This window comes from Equus asinus, chromosome 5, assembly GCF_041296235.1.
Source record: "Equus asinus isolate D_3611 breed Donkey chromosome 5, EquAss-T2T_v2, whole genome shotgun sequence".
Classification (NCBI taxonomy): Eukaryota; Metazoa; Chordata; class Mammalia; order Perissodactyla; family Equidae; genus Equus; species Equus asinus.
The window spans coordinates 95,601,378-95,620,000 of record NC_091794.1 but is presented as its reverse complement, the minus strand read 5'-3'; the positions used below and the strand labels follow the sequence as shown (position 1 = coordinate 95,620,000).

General features: G+C 40.5%; 1 protein-coding gene across 23 annotated transcripts in view; it reads left to right on the top strand.

Moving 5' to 3' along the window:
• The window catches only part of SRRM1 (serine and arginine repetitive matrix 1), a 28,598-nt gene that overhangs the window by 6,383 nt on the left and 3,592 nt on the right, over positions 1-18,623 (top strand). For 4 of the 23 annotated variants that reach the window (XM_014855038.3, XM_070510683.1, XM_070510684.1 and 1 more), the window contains 11 exons: positions 214-329; positions 1,629-1,832; positions 2,565-2,759; positions 3,034-3,153; positions 4,988-5,262; positions 9,007-9,087; positions 9,601-9,687; positions 11,367-11,511; positions 11,899-11,940; positions 16,075-16,185; positions 17,970-18,431. In XM_014855038.3, coding sequence (XP_014710524.1) covers positions 214-329; positions 1,629-1,832; positions 2,565-2,759; positions 3,034-3,153; positions 4,988-5,262; positions 9,007-9,087; positions 9,601-9,687; positions 11,367-11,511; positions 11,899-11,940; positions 16,075-16,185; positions 17,970-18,431 — 1,838 coding nt within the window. The remainder of the gene's footprint in view (positions 1-213; positions 330-1,628; positions 1,833-2,564; positions 2,760-3,033; positions 3,154-4,987; positions 5,263-9,006; positions 9,088-9,600; positions 9,688-11,366; positions 11,512-11,898; positions 11,941-16,074; positions 16,186-17,969; positions 18,432-18,623) is intronic. The other 19 variants (XM_014855043.3, XM_070510687.1, XM_070510688.1 and 16 more) reach the window with 15 other exon arrangements.

Here is an 18,623-nt window from a genome sequence, read left to right as displayed (position 1 = left end):
GTTAGGGATTAATTTTCAGCAAGTATGTATTCAGTACCAATCTTATGTGTGCCTGTAGTATGGATGAAGAAAGTACAATCTTGTCGAAAAACAGAGGCTGATGAAATGACAGAGGTTAGACCATTGGTGTTGATCAGATGTGCAAGGTCTTTAGTTTGCCTGTTGATCTCAAATGTTTAGCTATGGTTTACTCTGAAAACCTGATCTTTGCAGATTGAACAAGAAAAGTTGGCATCTATGAAAAAGCAAGATGAAGACAAAGATAAGAGGGATAAGGAAGAAAAAGAAACCAGCAGAGAAAAAAGGGAGAGGTCTCGAAGCCCAAGAAGGTACAATACAATGGATGCATACCTAATGTTTTACAAATACTTAGGTATTAAGATATTGTGTGTAGAAGTTACACAGTTAAATAGGAGGCCAACAGCACTATTCAGGGAGTTGGTTCCATCATACAGTTTTCATGGTGAGCTATGGCCTGCCTCTGGTCTAAAATATTTCATATGTTTTCTTGAGATACATCATTTGTCTGTAATAATTCTCTCGAAAATCTTGGTGAATTGTTCAACTCTTAATTCGTAAATCAAAATCTTGACTTGTCTTCCATGTTGTTTCAGTTTAAATATAGCGTTTGGGTTATTACTTTAATGTGTTCCAACTCTTTATCGTTTCCATTTCCTTTTTATGAGAAATCTGTACCCATTAGCCCTTCCTATTACTCTTACCTGATTCCCTGTTCTGCTTTTCTCAGATGATTGTACTGAACCCAAAACAGATCATTTATTTGTTTCCTTCTTCCTTCCAATGAGACTATGGTTAGGTTCCCATTTTTCAATCCACGACTCAGCTTCTACTGTATTTGTGGTGAAAGGTGAGAATTCTGCTAGGCTTTTCATTTTTAGGATTTTGCTAATTTCTTCATACATCTGCTGGAATTAGCAGAGGGAGGAGGTGATTTCTTTGCCCGCTTTTTTATGTGTGTATATGATACTAGAACCTCCTCATCGGGGAAGCAGTGCTGTTTCTAGAGTTAAGCTTGAGCCATAGTGGCAACTACGTGGCTCTTGATGAACCAGGTCTGCTGCTTTCTTTCAAGTTAGAGAAACTCCTATTGAAAAGGAAAAGGGCTTCTCTCCCAAAAAAGCTATCTTAATGTGAGTGTGATATGTTTGTTTTATCTTCTGAAGAGCATATTGCTTTAACTACATTAGTCATTTTTCTGGAATGACTGAACTGTGGTGGGGTCTGTCTGCATCTATACTCTTTTGTTCGGTTTGACTTATTAGAGCATATCACTTTACTTTTATGTGTCCTCTTCCTCTGCAAAGTTGGTCTTTGGTCTCCTCTCTGGGATTGATTGAGAGAACCTGAATCAAGAGTCCTGGGTCAGTGCTTTCCTCTGTTCTAACTGGTACACCAGAATGTTGTTATCCTTCGTTTGCTTGCCTTTCTCATTTTCTCTTGCCCTTTCCTTATTAAGTAAATCTGATAGGATATCTTATTTCTGTAGGAAAGTTCTCAGATAGAAACAATAATGGTGTAATTAAGATGATCAATCCTCGAATCTCCCTTTGACCTTCTCCCCCAATTCACATTTTTCAAAAACCTGAAAAAAATTGCTTTCATCCTAGACGCAAATCCAGATCTCCTTCCCCTAGAAGACGGCCTTCCCCTGTCAGGAGAGAGAGAAAGCGCAGTCATTCTCGATCTCCCCGTCACAGAACCAAGAGCCGGAGTCCTTCCCCTGCTCCAGAAAAGAAGGAGAAAACTCCAGAGCTCCCAGAACCGTCAGTGAAAGTAAAAGAACCTTCAGTACAAGAGGCCACGTCTACTAGGCAAGCACATAAAAACTCATTTATAAGTATCGCAGGTTTAGGCTGTTATTAAGTGACTGTAAATATGATAGCTCTGAGTTTAGAACATAAAACTACTTGATTATTTTCCTTTTAGATTTTGTAAATTATAAAGTTAGCTTGTTGAAAAGAAAATCAAATTGTATACGAGAGTATGATTAAAATGCCCCAAAGGTGACCACTGCTATCTGTTGGTTACATTATTTCAGATAGCTCAGATAACTGTAACTTGCTTTTTTATCAATATTGTGGACAACTCTGCACTTTCAAAAAAAAAAAAAAAAAATGTATGTGTGGGGGCCAGCCCCATGGCCAAGTGGTTAAATTTGCACGCTCTGCTGCGGTGGCCCAGTGTTTCGTTGGTTCAGATCCTGGGCACGGACATGGCACTGCTCATCAGGCCACGCTGAGGCGGCATCCCACATGCCACAACTAGAAGGACGCACAACTAAGAATATACAGCTATGTACTGGGGGCTTTGGGGAGAAAAAGGAAAAAATAAAATCTTAAAAAAAAATTAAAAAAATGTGTGTGGTTAGAATTGTTAGTTGCTCATTGGATTGCGCTCAAGTGTATATATCTCTTGGAGGTGGGGAGAAGGCTCCATGGATTTTGAAAACTTTCTAAAAAGAGAAATAAATCTATTCCATCATTGTATTATGACTTAGGAGTCTGAGTAGAAGAGGGGAAAAAATAAGTTTTTTGTTACCGCAGTGACATCCTGAAAGTTCCCAAGCCTGAACCTGTACCAGAGCCTAAGGAACCTTCTCCGGAGAAAAATTCCAAAAAAGAAAAGGAAAAGGAAAAGACCCGACCAAGATCACGGTCTCGTTCCAAATCAAGATCCCGGACACGTTCTCGCTCTCCTTCTCATACTCGCCCTAGGCGGCGCCACAGGTCCCGATCACGGTGAGTTGTGGCTTTGCGATCTGCACAGATCTTGTTTTATGTGCTACTCTTCTAGGTGGAATTAGGTAAATGATTTCAAAGCAGTGGAAAACATGTAGTACAAATGTTATTTGGATTTACAGAGAGAATTTGAGGATACTTTCTGTGTACTGTAAAAATCTTTACCTTGATGTAAAATTCTCTCTCTTGAAATCCTTTTTTAACTGTAGCTGTGTCAGGGAATTCATTCCTTGCTCCTGATTTATTCAGGTCCTAATTCTGTTTGTTATGGCAGATCATACTCACCTAGAAGGCGGCCAAGCCCAAGAAGGCGGCCATCTCCTCGAAGAAGAACTCCACCAAGACGAATGCCTCCTCCACCAAGGCATAGGAGGAGCAGATCGCCAGTGAGACGGTGAGAGTTTTCTTTTTCTTTTAAATTTGGAAGTGTCAGGTGTATTAAAGTGCACCATATATTGTTTTAGGCTAGTGTTTGAATTAGTGTTCCTGGAAGAAAGAACTCGTGAGTTGTAGTAGATAATGTCTTGTAAAGAGCCTGTCTCCTTTGAGGTGTAACACTGTTATTTGTGCAATGAAAAGCAACGATAATCAGGTGTTGGAAGATAAAGAACAAAAAATTTACCATCTTATTGGTAACTTTTTGTTAACTTTTACCCTTTCAGACCCCACGAAGAAATTCTACTAAGTAAGGGAATTGCCCACTTTCCGTCTTCCTTTGGGTTTTCATTACCACTGGCTTTTGAAAAGTAGATGACTACAGAGCCAGTAAGCTGCTTTTACCAGTATTAGAATAATTCATTTGCACCATGCTTTTTCTTTAATGTATTTTTTCTCATAGAAGTAATGAATGCATAGTATAAGCAATTCAAACAAATAATAAACTGAAAATTACCTGTAATCCTATTCCATAGATACAGCCATTGTTAGCAGTTGGGTATCTAGTTATCTTTTAGGAGACTAGGCTTAAAAGTAACCCTGTCAATACCAATATTTTTTAAAAATCATTTTTAAAATTAGCATGAGGTGAAATGTTTGGATCTAACACTTTGAACAAAAAGATTGTTGCTACATCTGCCCAGAGTCGAGTCCTGGTGCCCCTGGAGCACTTTCATGCCTTCTCGACAGTGTGTTGCACCTGTGTTGAGGAGGAACCGTGATGATGGTGCTTCAGAGTCTGCTTAGGAGAGAATTGTTTGTGTTCGAGTCTTTAAAGGTTTTTTTCAGGGAACTAAGTCAACTTGGGAATAAAGAGGGGGAACAATAAGCTCCATAATTCTTTTTGTTTGTTTCAGCAGTCTGAGGTTTTTCAGAGTCCTATACTTTTTAAAAGATAATGTTTTCCTTTGGGGAGGGGTTCTCAAGGTATATTGAACCATTTTGATTACTACTGAAAATTATAAAATTGATGCTGCTGCTGATAAACAAGACTAATGATAGAAATGGTCAGTCAATTTGGCATCATACTTTTCTTAAATTGATTATTCCTCCTTAGGAGAAAAGTAATGCTGGTGCTTTCTAATACAAGATTAGTGGAAACAGCTATTTCTTATATTGGAGTTTTGCAAACAGTGTGTTTTAATTGTGCTTACTGAGCCATTTAGCAGTCAAAATATTTTGCAGATTTTGTAAAATTCCCTTTCAGCCAGTTTTTATCTCACACTTAAGGTAGGGTTTCTTTTTTTCAGGTTCTCAGGAATTCTTCTGCCAAAGGTGAATTCTGCAGGTACACATAATTGCAACAGAACTTACCACAAATTTTGCTGCAGAATTCGAGAGGCCCCTGCTTCTAAGTTTATGTAGCTAAATGAATTCCTAATCTTGCACATCTTTTTTTAAAAATGGCACCCTAAAGGTTGCTTGACATTGTGTTGTTAAATGGGATACTTTGCCACCCAACTTTTGTATGCAAACTCCAAACGTTGATAGCATTCCTGAGGAAGAAAGAGAGTGGTTAGTTTTTGTTATCATATCGCTCAACTTGACATGTTTCCTAATTGGAAAGACAACCTAGACAAAGCATTTATCACAATAAGTTGTTTTTTTATATTTAGTCTCAGAACTAGCTGTTTCCTGTCCTAGGTTATGGTTTTGTTTCCCTTTTTTTTTTTAACTCATTTATGTGCTTAGCTACATAAACTCAAAAGTTGGATAAAAATAGCTGTATTTTTCTGTAAATTGCACGTACTTTGAAGTATGCGGTTAATGAGGAGGAATACTTTATTCCACAGAAGGCGGCGCTCGTCAGCATCCTTGTCTGGGAGCAGCTCGTCATCCTCTTCGTCTCGTTCCCGGTCACCGCCAAAGAAGCCTCCTAAGAGGACATCCAGCCCCCCTCGAAAAACTCGCAGGTTATCTCCTTCAGCGAGCCCTCCGAGGCGAAGGCACAGGCCGTCACCTCCAGCGAGTCCACCGCCAAAAGCTCGTCACTCCCCAACACCCCAGCAGTCAAACCGTACAAGGAAAAGTCGAGTTTCTGTCTCTCCAGGGAGAACTTCAGGTAAAGGTAAAAATCAAACACACAAAACCAATATGTTGTCTCTCTCTTCTTTTGGCTACAAAGTGCCTAATCAGTTGTTACTGCTGCCTCCCGCCCTTCTGAGTATGAAGTAGGTGGGTAATGTTTGTATGTGGTGGTCTTTGTAAATTTGCATAGAGGCTCAGCTTTTCTTTCTTGCTTTAAGTTCTTGAGGTTTGTTGAAATAGTTTACATGTAAAATGTTTTGTTTTTAGTAGTGCCCTCTGGCACTGCGTAGGTGGAGAAATATCGCTCGCTGTACGCTGTTGGAGGTGGGATGGCTGTGTTTGATGTCTTATTTGAGAACTTCATATTCTGTTTTAGTTCTTTCTTGACTACATTGTGCTCTCTAGGGAAGGACATGGTGTCCTTAAAAGCTGATTTTTTTTTTTAATTTAGGCTTTAGGCAGGGTTCTTCTGAGTGTTTGCTTTATTCTGCAGATTGATTTCTGAGGAATTTATGATCTGATCCTGCCAGGCAAGTAGAATGCTGTGTTAGTCTGAGTGTAGGTTGTGGTCTGTTGAGATTTGTTTCTTTAGCATTAGATAGACATGGAGAAAAACTGTAGGATCTATTTGCATCGGGCCTCTGGTGCTTAGGGCTGGAATGATAAAGACAGCCTGAAAGGTGAGTAGTGTGGAGGGGGAGGTTCTTAAAAGCTGCTATAGTAATTGGATTTTAAGGAACAATCTATAAGTTAGTATATACTGGGCTTGCTCTCATCACATTTAAATATTTAGGTTAGAAACAAAGAAAATGGGGATAGGCAAAATTTTGGCTATATATTTTAATGAACTTGAAATCAGGATTTTTATTCAGCACTCTGCTGCTTTGTCTCTCGTCCACCTCTACAACCCTGCAATGTGGTGATGTCTAGAAAGGCAGATTTTGCTTTACTTTTTTTGAAGTCTGTTGCAGTGAGGTATGAGAAGCTATCAGAGTGAAAGGGAGGCTGACAGATGATAATAATGTGTGAAGAGTAAGGTATAGATTATTTTCTGAATTTTAGCAGGTTGGTGATACATAATTAGAAATTGTGTGGTTATTTTTGCTGCATTGGCTTTTTAGCCCTAGACAGGCAGCTGGATAAGAAGGGGAAACCTTTAGGTCGTTCAGGTTCAGACTTAATTTAAGTATGGAAGGGGGCCTTAGGATCGCTTGTTTTCATAACCTCATGTCCCCTATTACTTTTCATTCAAAATTGGGGAAGATTTCACTTCAACCATAGTTTCCAGTCACCGTGTCCAAATCTGATGCCCGTTGTCCTGACGTATTTTTCCTTTTCCTGTGTCTGTACTTCCCACTATTTCTTTCCTTTGTCTGGAGCTGGAAAACTTTCTAGTGAAAAAATGTTGTAAGTGTTCCCACCTGTTGCTTTCCAAAAACACATCAAGTTAGGAGTTTTAAGAGTCTGCACAGGTACCAACCTCTTGTGTTTTGATACATTGTCAGGGGAGGAGGCCTGCTTTTCGGGAAACAAGTCGCAGTGGATATGTACATAGGAGAGAAATAAATCATGGTTGAAGATAAAGGACTAGTTACGTTCTTATGGATTCTGGGGCAGGTCTTCCGTGTTTAACCAGAGACGCACTGAGGGCACTGTGGTTGGAGGCTGCCTCATGTCCACCAAAGCTGAACAGTTCTAACTACTTGGAAGTAACTTCCTATAGTAATGTGATCCCGGCCCTCTGTGATGAAATTTCAGAGCTAGGAAAGACTTCAGAGATTGTCTCGAAAAACAGATTCTCAGGTTAAGTGGTTTGGTCAAGGTCAGCCAGCCAGGACTTTAATCTGGGTTCTTATTCCCTGTTGAAAAATGTATACTTTGTCCAACTTTCCTATGCCCAAATGCCTCTTTTGATTGCTGGAAGAAAGAGATGGAGGGTAGGATGAAATTCTTTAGTTTCTGTACCTGGTAGTATGATTTCAGAAATTCCTTTTTTGTAGTCTCCATGGCTAATAAGAGCAGTGACATCATTGGAAGGTCATAGATTTGACTTTTGCATTGCATGTGGTGGTCACCACTCAGGGCTTTCAGGTTCTGCTCTTGATAGTGGGCAAATGGAGTGGGAGGGAAGCAGGAAAAGTATTTTGGAGAATTTAGAGGTCAGTTATTTGTAGTACAGTGTATATTCTCATCTGAAAGGGTCTTTGGGAAACACTTTGTAATCGGTGCACATCAGTTAAATTGCCCTTAGTACATAAGATAGTGCTTTGAAATCATTAGGGTATTTAGTGAATTATCTTCGCAGCGGATCTACACCTAGGGTGGTGGTGGTGGTGATTTTGAGTTTAGGTCAGCTTAGCCGTATACATTGTGCTCTGTAGACGTTTAATGATTATTTTACTAATTCTGGTCACAGAGTGACTTATCTTTACAAGCGATCTTTTGGGCAAGTCTGGGAGATTAATAATTAATAGAATTGTTGAAGTACATTTAAAATTCTGGTTTTTCAGTTGACTTAGAAGATTTCTAGCTTTATGCTAGAATGATTTTGCCCTTTGAATACTAAAAATGACAACAATAACCTAACAAAGTAAACTGTATAAACTCTTATCTAGACAGACAAACCTGGGTGAAACGTTAACGTTATTCATAATATTAATAATGCTGTGACCCATTCAGTCATGTTAAACCAGAGAAAGGCTATAAAATGGGTCCTTGTCTAATGGTATGAATACATTGGCAGTGAATACTATTTTAACTAAGCCATTAATGACAGATTGAAACAGGATAAAACTCCAAATGTGTATTTCCATGGGGAAAAGTGTAAATAATGTTATAGTTTAATTGTATTATTTACTAAGAGGCATTTGCCAACTATCTGGCAAATAAATCACATTTTTAACGTTTCCTGGGGGAAAATACATTCTGACATCCGAACAGCCAGCTTCCAAACACATTTTGGAACCCAGTTCTCTAAGGTGGTAACTTGGACATATGGGTTTATAGATAACTGGATACCTATAGTATCTTTTCAAGAATTGAAGATTAACTGACACTTAAAAATGGAGAATACTGGGGCAGGCCCAGTGGCATAGTGGTTAAGTTCATGTGCTCTGCTTCGGTGGCCGAGGGTTCACAGTTTCAGATCCCAGTTGTGGACCTACCTACGCACTACTCATCGAGCCATGCTGTGGTGGCATCCCATATCCCATATACAAAACAGAGGAAGATTGGCACAGATGTTAGCTCAGGGCCAGTCTTCCTCAGCAAAAAGAGGAGGATTGGTAGCAGATGTTAGCTCAGGGCTAATCTTCCTCAAAAAAAAAAAAAAGAAAAGAAAAGAAAATCAAATAGAGGTTTTTAAGGTTTTCACCAATCGTTTAAAAATTCTTGCTTATGCTTTCAGGTAATGTTCAGATAATGACAACAAAGTCTTATAAGCATTTTTAAATTTTCAATAAATCCTTTATTTTTTTCTCTCTGAAGAGAGTCACATAGTTGTATCTCTCCCGGTACATAGTTGTTATCCTAGTTACAGGTCCTTCCAGTTCTTCTGTGTGGGACGCGGCAGCAGCAGCATGGCTTAGTGAGCGATGCTGAGTCTGTGCCCAGGATCTGAACCAGTGAACCCTGGGCTGCCAAAGCGGAGTGTGTGGACGTAACTGCTATGCCACTGGGCCAGCCCCTCAGTAAATTCTTAATGCGAATAGTCACATCTATTTCTGTGCTCTTAAGAAAATGTCTTGTTGTGTAGCTTTGGTGGTTTTTTCCTTACTCTTTTTAGTGACGAAACATAAAGGTACTGAGAAAAGAGAGTCCCCTTCACCAGCACCCAAGCCTAGAAAAGTAGAATTGTCTGAATCGGGTAAGTTGTTTTTGTTTTTTGTTTGTTTTTTAAGCTGCATTAGATTTGTTGCACATTTGGTCATCCCTTATTGGTTAAAGATTAATTATAGGACGTGGCTTAGTGGTTAAAAGCGAGGACTCTGAAGTCAGACCAACCTGTTTGAAACCCCAGCTTCACTACTTAACTGCTTTTTGTTTAATTACTTAATTTATGTGAGCCTTGTTTCTGTGATCTCTGAAACGTGGATAACAGTACCATTCTTTAGGTTTTTGAGGATGAAGTGCTTGGCATCTAGCCTGACCTATAGCAAATGCCTAAATCAGTTTATTTTGATGACATTGGATGAAGATAGTCTAAGTCAGCATTTAAATTGGCATTTTCAGCTCTTCCTTCGTTGTAAAAAGTGTACTAGTAGTTGTATTGCTTGACCCAACCAGATAAAGGTTTAAGAAACCATTTTTCAATTCAGATCTGTTACATTTTTTGTATGTGTAACTAAAGGAACACTTTCTAAATGCATCCGTCTTTCAGAAGAAGATAAAGGGGGCAAAATGGCTGCAGCCGACTCGGTGCAGCAGAGACGCCAGTACAGACGCCAGAACCAGCAGTCGTCGTCAGGTATGGGCGCTCAGGAAGCTGTTTCTCTCTGCATTTCCTCGTAAACAATACTTAAGATAATAAATGTCCATCAGAGTAGTGAGTGCACTTAGGAGAAATATGTTTGTGCCTACACAGAAATCCGTTGAGGGGGGAGTGTTAACTTTTTGGGTTTTGGTTTTAAGTCCTTTCTTAAAACTTCATTTTCTTTTAAATTGTTATAACAGTAATACATCTTTAGAGTACAACAGTAAAACAAAATGAGGTATAAATTGGAAAAGTATAGTTCTTTTCCCAACCCCAGTCTTAACTCCCCAAAGCTTTTATTCAGAAATTTTCTGTGCACGTGTAAGCATTTGATTTAAAAAGAAAAATAACAACCATGAGGACAAGCTCAAACTGTAGATGATGCTGCCTGCCTTCTAGCTTACTGTAGCTGGACATCTTCCCTGTTACTTCTTAGGAGAGGATCTACCTCATTTTTTTACTAACTGCAGCTATTTTATTATAATAATACAGTAATTGATGGAGCCAGTCACCTACTTGAACATTTAGGTTGTTTCTAGTTTTTTTGTGTACTTGTGTAAGTGTATCTGTAAAATAATCATCAGAAGTGGAATTTCTGGATTAGAGTATGTGCACAGAAACCTGGTTTTTAAACCAGATGTTGTGATGTTATTAGCTCGCTTGATATTTGTGACTGATCTAGGCACTGCCTTTCCTTTTCATTGATAAGCTGGAAACCGCAGCATCGCGCAGTGGCATTAAGTCAATTAAAAGCTGTACAGCTTTGCAGCTCATTGAGGATGAAGTTAATCATGGAAAGTTTAAAAATGCATAAAGGTCTTGGGCATCTTTTGGTGCTTGGGAGTTTGTTTTAAATTTAAGTTTGGATATTTGGGAACAGTTAGTTATTTTAAGTTAAAGAAACCATGTTCAGACAATTGAAGTTTTTTTCTTTGCAGCCCTGGACATTGTTACCAGGTCTGTAGGAAATGTCGTTTGTTTGTTTGATAAATGTTAGTGATACAGAATTGAGTTACTCACACCCTAAGAAGACTTTCAGTAGCTTTAAAAGTGCTTAGAGTAGGAAGAATCAAGTAATTACTTGAGATGCTTTTTAAGCTTTACTTAGTTTTTTGGAAAATGACTAGATTCTTTTTTTTTTCTCTTTTAAGATTGGTACCTGGGCTAACAACTGTTGCCAATCTTTTTTTTTTTTTTCCCTCTGCTTTATCTCCCCAAACCCCCCCGTACATAGTTTTATATCTTAGTTGTGGGTCCTTCTAGTTGTGGGGGGACACAACCTCAACGTGGCCTGATGAGTGGTGCCATGTCCGCACCCAGGATCCGAACCCTGGGCCGCTGCAGCGGAGCGCGCAAACTTAACCACTTGGCCACAGAGCCGGCCCCTGACTAGATTCTTAAGGGACACTTGTGTCTTGTTGGGATTGTGCTGTGGAAATGATTTAGAAAACGTAACCATACAGTAATGATGATGTGTATTTATGCTTGGATTTCAGGTCACTGAGTATATATTGATATTGCCTTTGTTCAGAACTGATGGCTTGTTTGTGTGCTTGCTTATGTTAGTGAATTTGACTTGCTAATTTGGATACTGCATCTGCTTAGATTGAGAAAATATGGACAGACTTTTAAGCACAGACCTAATGTAACTTTTTGTAATTGTGTAATTACAGATTCTGGCTCCTCCTCTTCTTCGGAAGATGAGCGACCCAAGAGGTCCCATGTGAAGAACGGGGAGGTGGGCAGGCGGCGGAGACATTCCCCTTCCCGGAGTGCCTCTCCCTCACCTCGAAAGCGCCAGAAAGAGACTTCCCCTCGGTAATGTTTTCTCTTAAGTAGTCTTCACTGATGTTCTGTAGTTGTGATGAAACTTCATAACTTAAAAAGGATGGGCAGTCAGCTCACTTTAGAATTTGGTTAACTCCGTTTCAAAAACGTGCAGAAGGGGAGGGTCAGATTTTGTTTTTGGGGGGTTTGCTTTGCTTTGTTTGGTGGTTATTACTACTTAATGAGAACTTAGTATGTTTTGTACCACCATGTCTTATGTGTGTGTGACTAGAATAGACCAGTTAAATCATAGCATTAACTCCTGAACATCTTTGAACCTTTAAAAATAAGTATCTCCATCAGTGATACTTGACTCCAATGAAGTAAATAATTTGGTGAATGGAATTCTTGACATTTGTTTTTCTCCACTGCTCTCAGGATGCAGATGGGAAAGCGATGGCAATCGCCAATGACTAAAAGGTTGGTTAGACACTACTTTATAAATTAGGGTTATGTGTCAAAGTTTTAGCAACTTAATATACTGTTTAGGTAACCTTATCTCATTCCTAAATGTACAGTGGGTATGGCTGTGGAGTAGTTCCTCAGTTGTTTTGGTTTGATTATATTTATTTACACATCAAATTTATGATAGAATTGTGTACAGTGTTAATTTTAGAACTCATTTGAACTCAGTTTTTTTGTGTTGTTAAAGTATCTGGATATTTTCCAAGAGACAGGCTAATAATAGCTCCTTAGAATTAGTGGGGCGGGACTTTGTGGTGACTTTAGGGAAGGCAAGAAAAACTGGGGGGACTTGAAGAAGATTAGAAATGAATGTAAGGCTTTGGCCCTGTGGAGTGTTTCCTGTAGTAGGAGGGGAGGTTGCATATCTGTTGAACCTGTGTGATCATCAGTGTCTATGTGACCATAAAATGTAACATTTTAGAGCCAAATCATACATAGAAATCTCTAATTCTGGCCTGTCTCATAAGAGAGAAAACAGAGGCCCAAAAGTAGTAGAGTGAGTTTCTTAGGTTGTGAAGTGACAAAGCCAGGTCGTAGACATGTGCCATTGGCATTACACCATCTTTGCTCGTCTTCTGCTTTTTGAGGTCTTAGCTGCCACTGAATTTCTAAGTATTTATGTTTCCTGAAACTGTCGCGCTGTCCTCTTTCTAGCTCAGTCTTTGAAGTTGTGTTGTTGGAGGCAGTCTCGTTGATGAGTGTTGCCTTGGAAGGGCTTTCTGGGAGTGGTCAGCAGTGTTTGTGGGGGAGCAAAGCAGTGTACTTGCACTGTGGTAGTAACTGCTACTTGACAGTGAAAAATAAAAACTTAGAGTAAATTTAGATGCTAAAGTATTCTGTTCACAGCTCTAATTACCTGTCTTGTGTAAAACTCCTAGTACAGCAGCTAAAAAATTGCTTTACAAAATCAGCTTCGTGATAAGATTTCTTCTCTTTTTCCCCCCATTATGGAATGACTTTCTCTATTGGAAAGAGAGTCTCACAACAGTGAAATCGGCACTAATGTTCATCACCCTGCTCAGGGTGTTGTTGTTTTGTTTCCCCTCATTAAAAAGGTACTTTAAGTTTAATGATGTTAAAACTTTAATGACTTTAATTTTTAATGATGTTAAAAATTGCCATTGAGTATCTAGGGTGTTTAGAAATAAAGAAATAATTATTTAGAATCATGCTTCAGTGTGGTATTCTTTGTGGGTTTTTTTTGAGGAAGATTAGCCCTGAGCTAACATCTGTCGCCAATCCTTCTCTTTCTGCTGAGGAAGACTGGCCCTGAGCTCACATCCGTGCCCATCTTCCTCTACTTTATATGTGGGATGCCTGCCACAGCATGGCTTGACAAGCAGTGCGTAGGTCCACACCCAGGATCTGAACTGGCGAACCCCGGGCCGCTGAAGCGGAACGTGCAAACTTAACCATTGCGCCACCGGGCCAGCCCCCAGTTCAGTATTTATTGTATTTCCTGGTTCAGTATTGTATTTGAAGAAGGGAAATACAGCCTGGTGTTGAATATTTTGTATGTAGAGTTTAAATATTGAAAAATGCAACGTTTTCCATGTTCATAAACATTTGTTTTTGGATCTTGAACACTCCTTAATTTAAAAGATACAAGGTATTTTGATCACACTTAGTGTAAAAAGATGGTCGTCACATCTGTGACTTCTTATCTTCACTCCCGGGTGGCTGGTGGAGTGAGGTTCTGAAGAGGCCCCTGCAGAGATGGGGGCTGGCTCCTCCGATAAGGCTTGTCTCCCGCACATACTGGAGGGGCGAGAGCTGCAGTGAGGCGTAGTGAGACTGGCTCTCACACAGTGTAGGTGTAAAGCTTCCTGTTCAACAATTTCTACACACTTTGGAAGGCTTGGCTTGGCATTGGCATTGGCATTTAGAGTAACTAGAAAACGCTGAGCTTTTTTTTAACTCCTGAAATGTGTGCCTTATGAGCTCAGGTAAGAAACTCTGTAGCCTTTAGGGCATAGTTTGGTTATGGTTTTATTTATTCTTAGTCTCTTTTTGGTTATTTTCTCACAGAGAAACACAGGACTTTGAGGGTCATCACTGAAAGGAGCCTTTTAGTCACTCTAAGCCTTTCATTTTACAGATGAAACTGAGGCACAAAAGATAGATCTCAGGTCATTAGTGTATCATAATAGATTCTAATCTGAGTCCAGTGTTTTAATGACAGTTTCTGATTAAGTTTTGCAAACTGAAATTGGGAGAACATTTTTAAAGAGAAGCCACATAATCAGCAGTAACATACTCTTATACTGTGATACCTACTGAAAACATGTTGGGAGTTCGGTTTTTTTATCACCTCATCCTCAAAGGTTGTAAGTATAGATGTTTGCTTTTCTTCTTTTTAAGTCAAAACTCAAATATCTTTTCACATTTGAAATCTTCATCACCTGTTGAAACAACATTTTAGTCATCCTGTTTCTCCAGGTCCTGTACTTCTGCGATTAACTTTGCTAGTAAAGTGGCTTCTCTTTCACTGTCCTTTCTTGTAGTTGATAGTTCAATGTCTATATTTCATTCAAAGCTTTTCTTTTTTTTCTTTTTTTCTTTTTTTTGGTGAGGAAGATTGGCCCTGAGCTAACATCTGTGCCAGTCTTTCTCTATTTTCTATGTGTGAGACGACCACAGCATGGTTTGATGAGCAGTGTGTAGGTCCACGCCCAAGATCTGAACCCACGAACCCCGGACCACCGAAGCAGAGCATGCAAACTTAACCACTACACCACCAGGCCAGCCCCAGAAGCTTAGCTTGATATACTGCCTCTAGTAGTTTATATTTTAAATCTGTTAAAGTGAAGTTTTATTCTCTACAAGGCATAAACAAATTTAAATTGAAAATTAAATAATGTTTCAGAATTTTCTGATCTGTGACAGAGCTCTCCTTAGTTTTAAAGGAGAACCAAGACCAGTAAACCTTAGAAAATATTTCCACATTCATAGGAAACATTAATCCTGTACTGGGCAAGAAATTAAGAACTAATTACATTATTTGACTACTTTGTATTTGCAAACTTACCCAAAAGGTAGCAAACTGGGTTGGTGTGTGTTTAACCTGTGTGCTAGGAGACTGCCGTGGGTTAGTGCAGTCGGTGTGCGGCCGTGTTCTGCATAACGAGCTTTCGGTCAGTGCTGGACCACGCGCACGACGGGGGTCCCGTAGGATTAGTACCGAGGAGGCCTGTGTGTAGCAGGCTGTACCATTTAGGTTTGTGTAAGGACTCTATGTGATGTTCACACAGCAGCAAAATGGCCTAAAGGTGTGTCCCCATGGTTAAGCAACAAGGACTGTAATCGTAGTTTTCAGTTGTGCTTTTTGAGGTGGTTAAGTGTATTGCTGAGCTCAGAGGTTTATATGATTCTTAACTATATTTTAAACCACATTACTCCCAGTGATAGCATCAGTGCTCAGACAACTTTGGTCGTTTGTCTTTGGGATAGTGTTCTAGTTAATAGTTTGCAACTCTTTCACAGTGGAAATACATGAGAAAAATCAAGAATTTGGAGCACTGACACCCAGATTTTGGGCCTGAAGCCACTGGTGACTATTAACATTTACAATTTCTGTATTATAATATTGAAAGTTTGCCCAGGCTTTAAAGCAATTGTTTCTAATAAGGAATCAGAATCACCTGGAGAGGCTTTTCAGCAGACACACGCTAGATCAGGGCCCTGACCTGGTGAGCACAGAGCTCAGAGAAGATTCCCAGGTGATTCTGATATTCCAATTAAAAAGTGGTGCTCTGAGGCAGGATTTTCACCCTTTTTTCTTGTATCCTGTTACAAATGTTTTATATCATGACCCAGACTACACATTTATATACTGAAACAGAAATTTCACCAAACAGTATTTACCTTTACTACAAGTAAAACACTCTGATTTTATATTTTTTTTAAAATGCTGATTCTTCACGTGGGGTTTTGACTAATAGTATTCAGCTATAGTTTGAAAAGCACTGCTGTGAGGGATAGAGTAACAGTTGGTGCACTTTGGGTTAATAATTATTGAATCCGTGTCTTCTGGATCACTTCATTATAAATGCTCCGGCTCAGGGCAGCTGTCGTTTTCTTTTGGTGCAGCGGCAGACGGAGGAGGAGCCCCTCCCCACCACCCGCCAGAAGGCGACGCTCTCCTTCTCCTGCCCCTCCTCCTCGACGGCGCAGGTCTCCCACGCCACCACCGCGCCGAAGGTACTTCATCACGTACGCTCACTGGGGCAACATTGAGTCTGGGTGATTGAGATATTAGAGTGCCCTTGCTCAGCCCTTCACAAAATGCCGCATGTTATGAGATTCCATTTACATGAAAAGTCCAGAACACAAATCTACAGAGCCAGGAAGTTGGTTAGTTGTGCCGAAGGAGGGTGGGTAGGGTAGTGTTGCTCATCCGTGTGTAGACTGGAACCATGGTGATGCGCCCTTTACATGCGTAGACTCTATGGTGTGTGAGTCGCATGTCACTGCAGCGATTACAGAGGCGAAAATGTTAACTCTACAGTGAAGAATTCCTGGCAGACGCCTCCTTAACTGAGGAATCAGAGGTAACATCCCCAGTAATATATTGACATCACATAGTTCCTGGGTGCCTTTGTAGTATCCTTACCAGTTATGCAGAACCTCAGTCTCATTGTTAGGAAACATCAGACAAACCCACATCGAAGGTCATTCTCCAAAGTAGTTGACCAGTACTTTTCAGAAATGTCAATCGTGAAAGACAGACTGAAGAGCAGTTACGAATAGGCAGAAACTTAAGGACACGTGATCCTAGTGTTTGGAAGCTGGAACGGAAAGAGGACTTTTGTGGAAAACTGGGGTGGTATTGGTATGTTAGTTGATACCAAGTTAGTACTGAGGTTAATTTCATAGTTTTGATAACTTTCCTATAGTTTTATAAGATGTTAAGTGACCAGTCACCTTTATTGCAGCTCTTCTGTAAATCTAAGGTGATTTCACAAGGAAAGTTAGGGAAACAGTTTGTAACGGCATTGCTCAGATACATCACCGAGTGGCATGATGGCTGCTGCCGCTCGAGTGCCTGTTATGTGCCAGGGCAAGTGCTGGGTGCTTTATGTGATTTCACCTCTAGTCCTCAAGATGGTCGTGCTTGGTAGGTGGTATCGTTCCCATTTTTCAGGTGAGGAAATAGAGGTTCAGAGTTACTAAATAATTGCCCATCGGCAAAAATGGAAGTGCGCTCTACCCTGCTACCCAAAAGGTAGCCTGTGCCCAACTGCTTCTAGGCAGGGAAATGGTTGGAGCTCAAGGTCTGAACGTTTCAGGAAGAAATTAGGCCGTTGGAACTGAAGGCTATCTGCAGTTCTAACTCCTAAGAGGTGATGAGGGTTGTGTAGGAATTAAACGTGAAGAGGAGGTCCAGGCTGGCTTTCCAGAGGGATGCATTCTGCTCAGCAGTGGACTTCCACTGAAGCCGTCTTAGGAGACAGAAAATGCAGGTCTCTTTGAGGAGGGTAGAGGTGCTGTTAAAAGTCGGGCCGTGAACTCTGCTTACTAACAGAGTCCAGAGGACAGCGGAGAGAGGGTGCCACAGGGAGAGCTCTTTGAAGCACAGACTTCCTGAGTAAGTTGACCACAGTCAGTATGAGTCCTACTGATGTAGTGACCTAGTTATTATATAATGACAATGGATGTTCAAAGTTTCCTCAGAGCAATGCCAGATTCTCTTCTCAAAAAACCTTATATTGATTCAATGAGGATTGTGTTAAATGACTTGACAAATTTGAATTCATTCTGAAAACTGAAATTTCTCCCTTAACCAATAGTCATCCAGAATAAACGGGAATTCACTAAGTGGTTTTTTTTACTTTAAATAAGGATAAACGCATAGTATTTCCACTTAGAAATATGCTCTCTACCCGGTGCTAACTACAGTGTGGCCATAACTGCTGGTTAGTTTTCTTTGCATTCTGTTTCCTTATTCTGTTGGATCTTTCAACTTCGTGATGTGTTTTTCCTAGGACTCCTTCTCCTCCGCCACGTCGGCGCTCCCCTTCCCCGAGAAGATACTCTCCTCCCATACAGAGGAGATACTCTCCTTCTCCACCTCCAAAGAGAAGGACGGCCTCCCCTCCTCCCCCTCCTAAGCGAAGGGCGTCACCATCCCCGCCACCAAAGCGCCGGGTCTCCCACTCCCCGCCGCCCAAACAGAGAAGCCCCCCGGCCTCCAAGAGACGCTCGCCTTCGTTGTCATCAAAGCATAGGAAGGGGGCCTCCCCGAGCCGATCCACCCGGGAGGCCCGGTCACCACAGCCAAATAAACGACATTCGCCCTCACCACGGCCTCGAGCTCCTCAGACCTCAAGTCCTCCACCTGTTCGAAGAGGAGCGTCATCATCACCCCAAAGAAGGCAGTCCCCATCTCCAAGTACGAGGCCCATTAGGAGAGTTTCCAGGACTCCGGAACCCAAAAAGACAAAAAAGTAAAAACATTCTCTGCTTTTTGGTTAGGAACGCTAACTTGCATAGCTCTGTGTTTGGAAGCTTTTTCTTTTCGTTTACCGAGAGATTACAGAAAATAAGCCATGAATACAAACTTGTAAGGCAAATTCTAGGTCCTATTCACAGATTCCTTTCTGTTTTCAGGATAGTTCCTTATGGCATAAACTAAATGC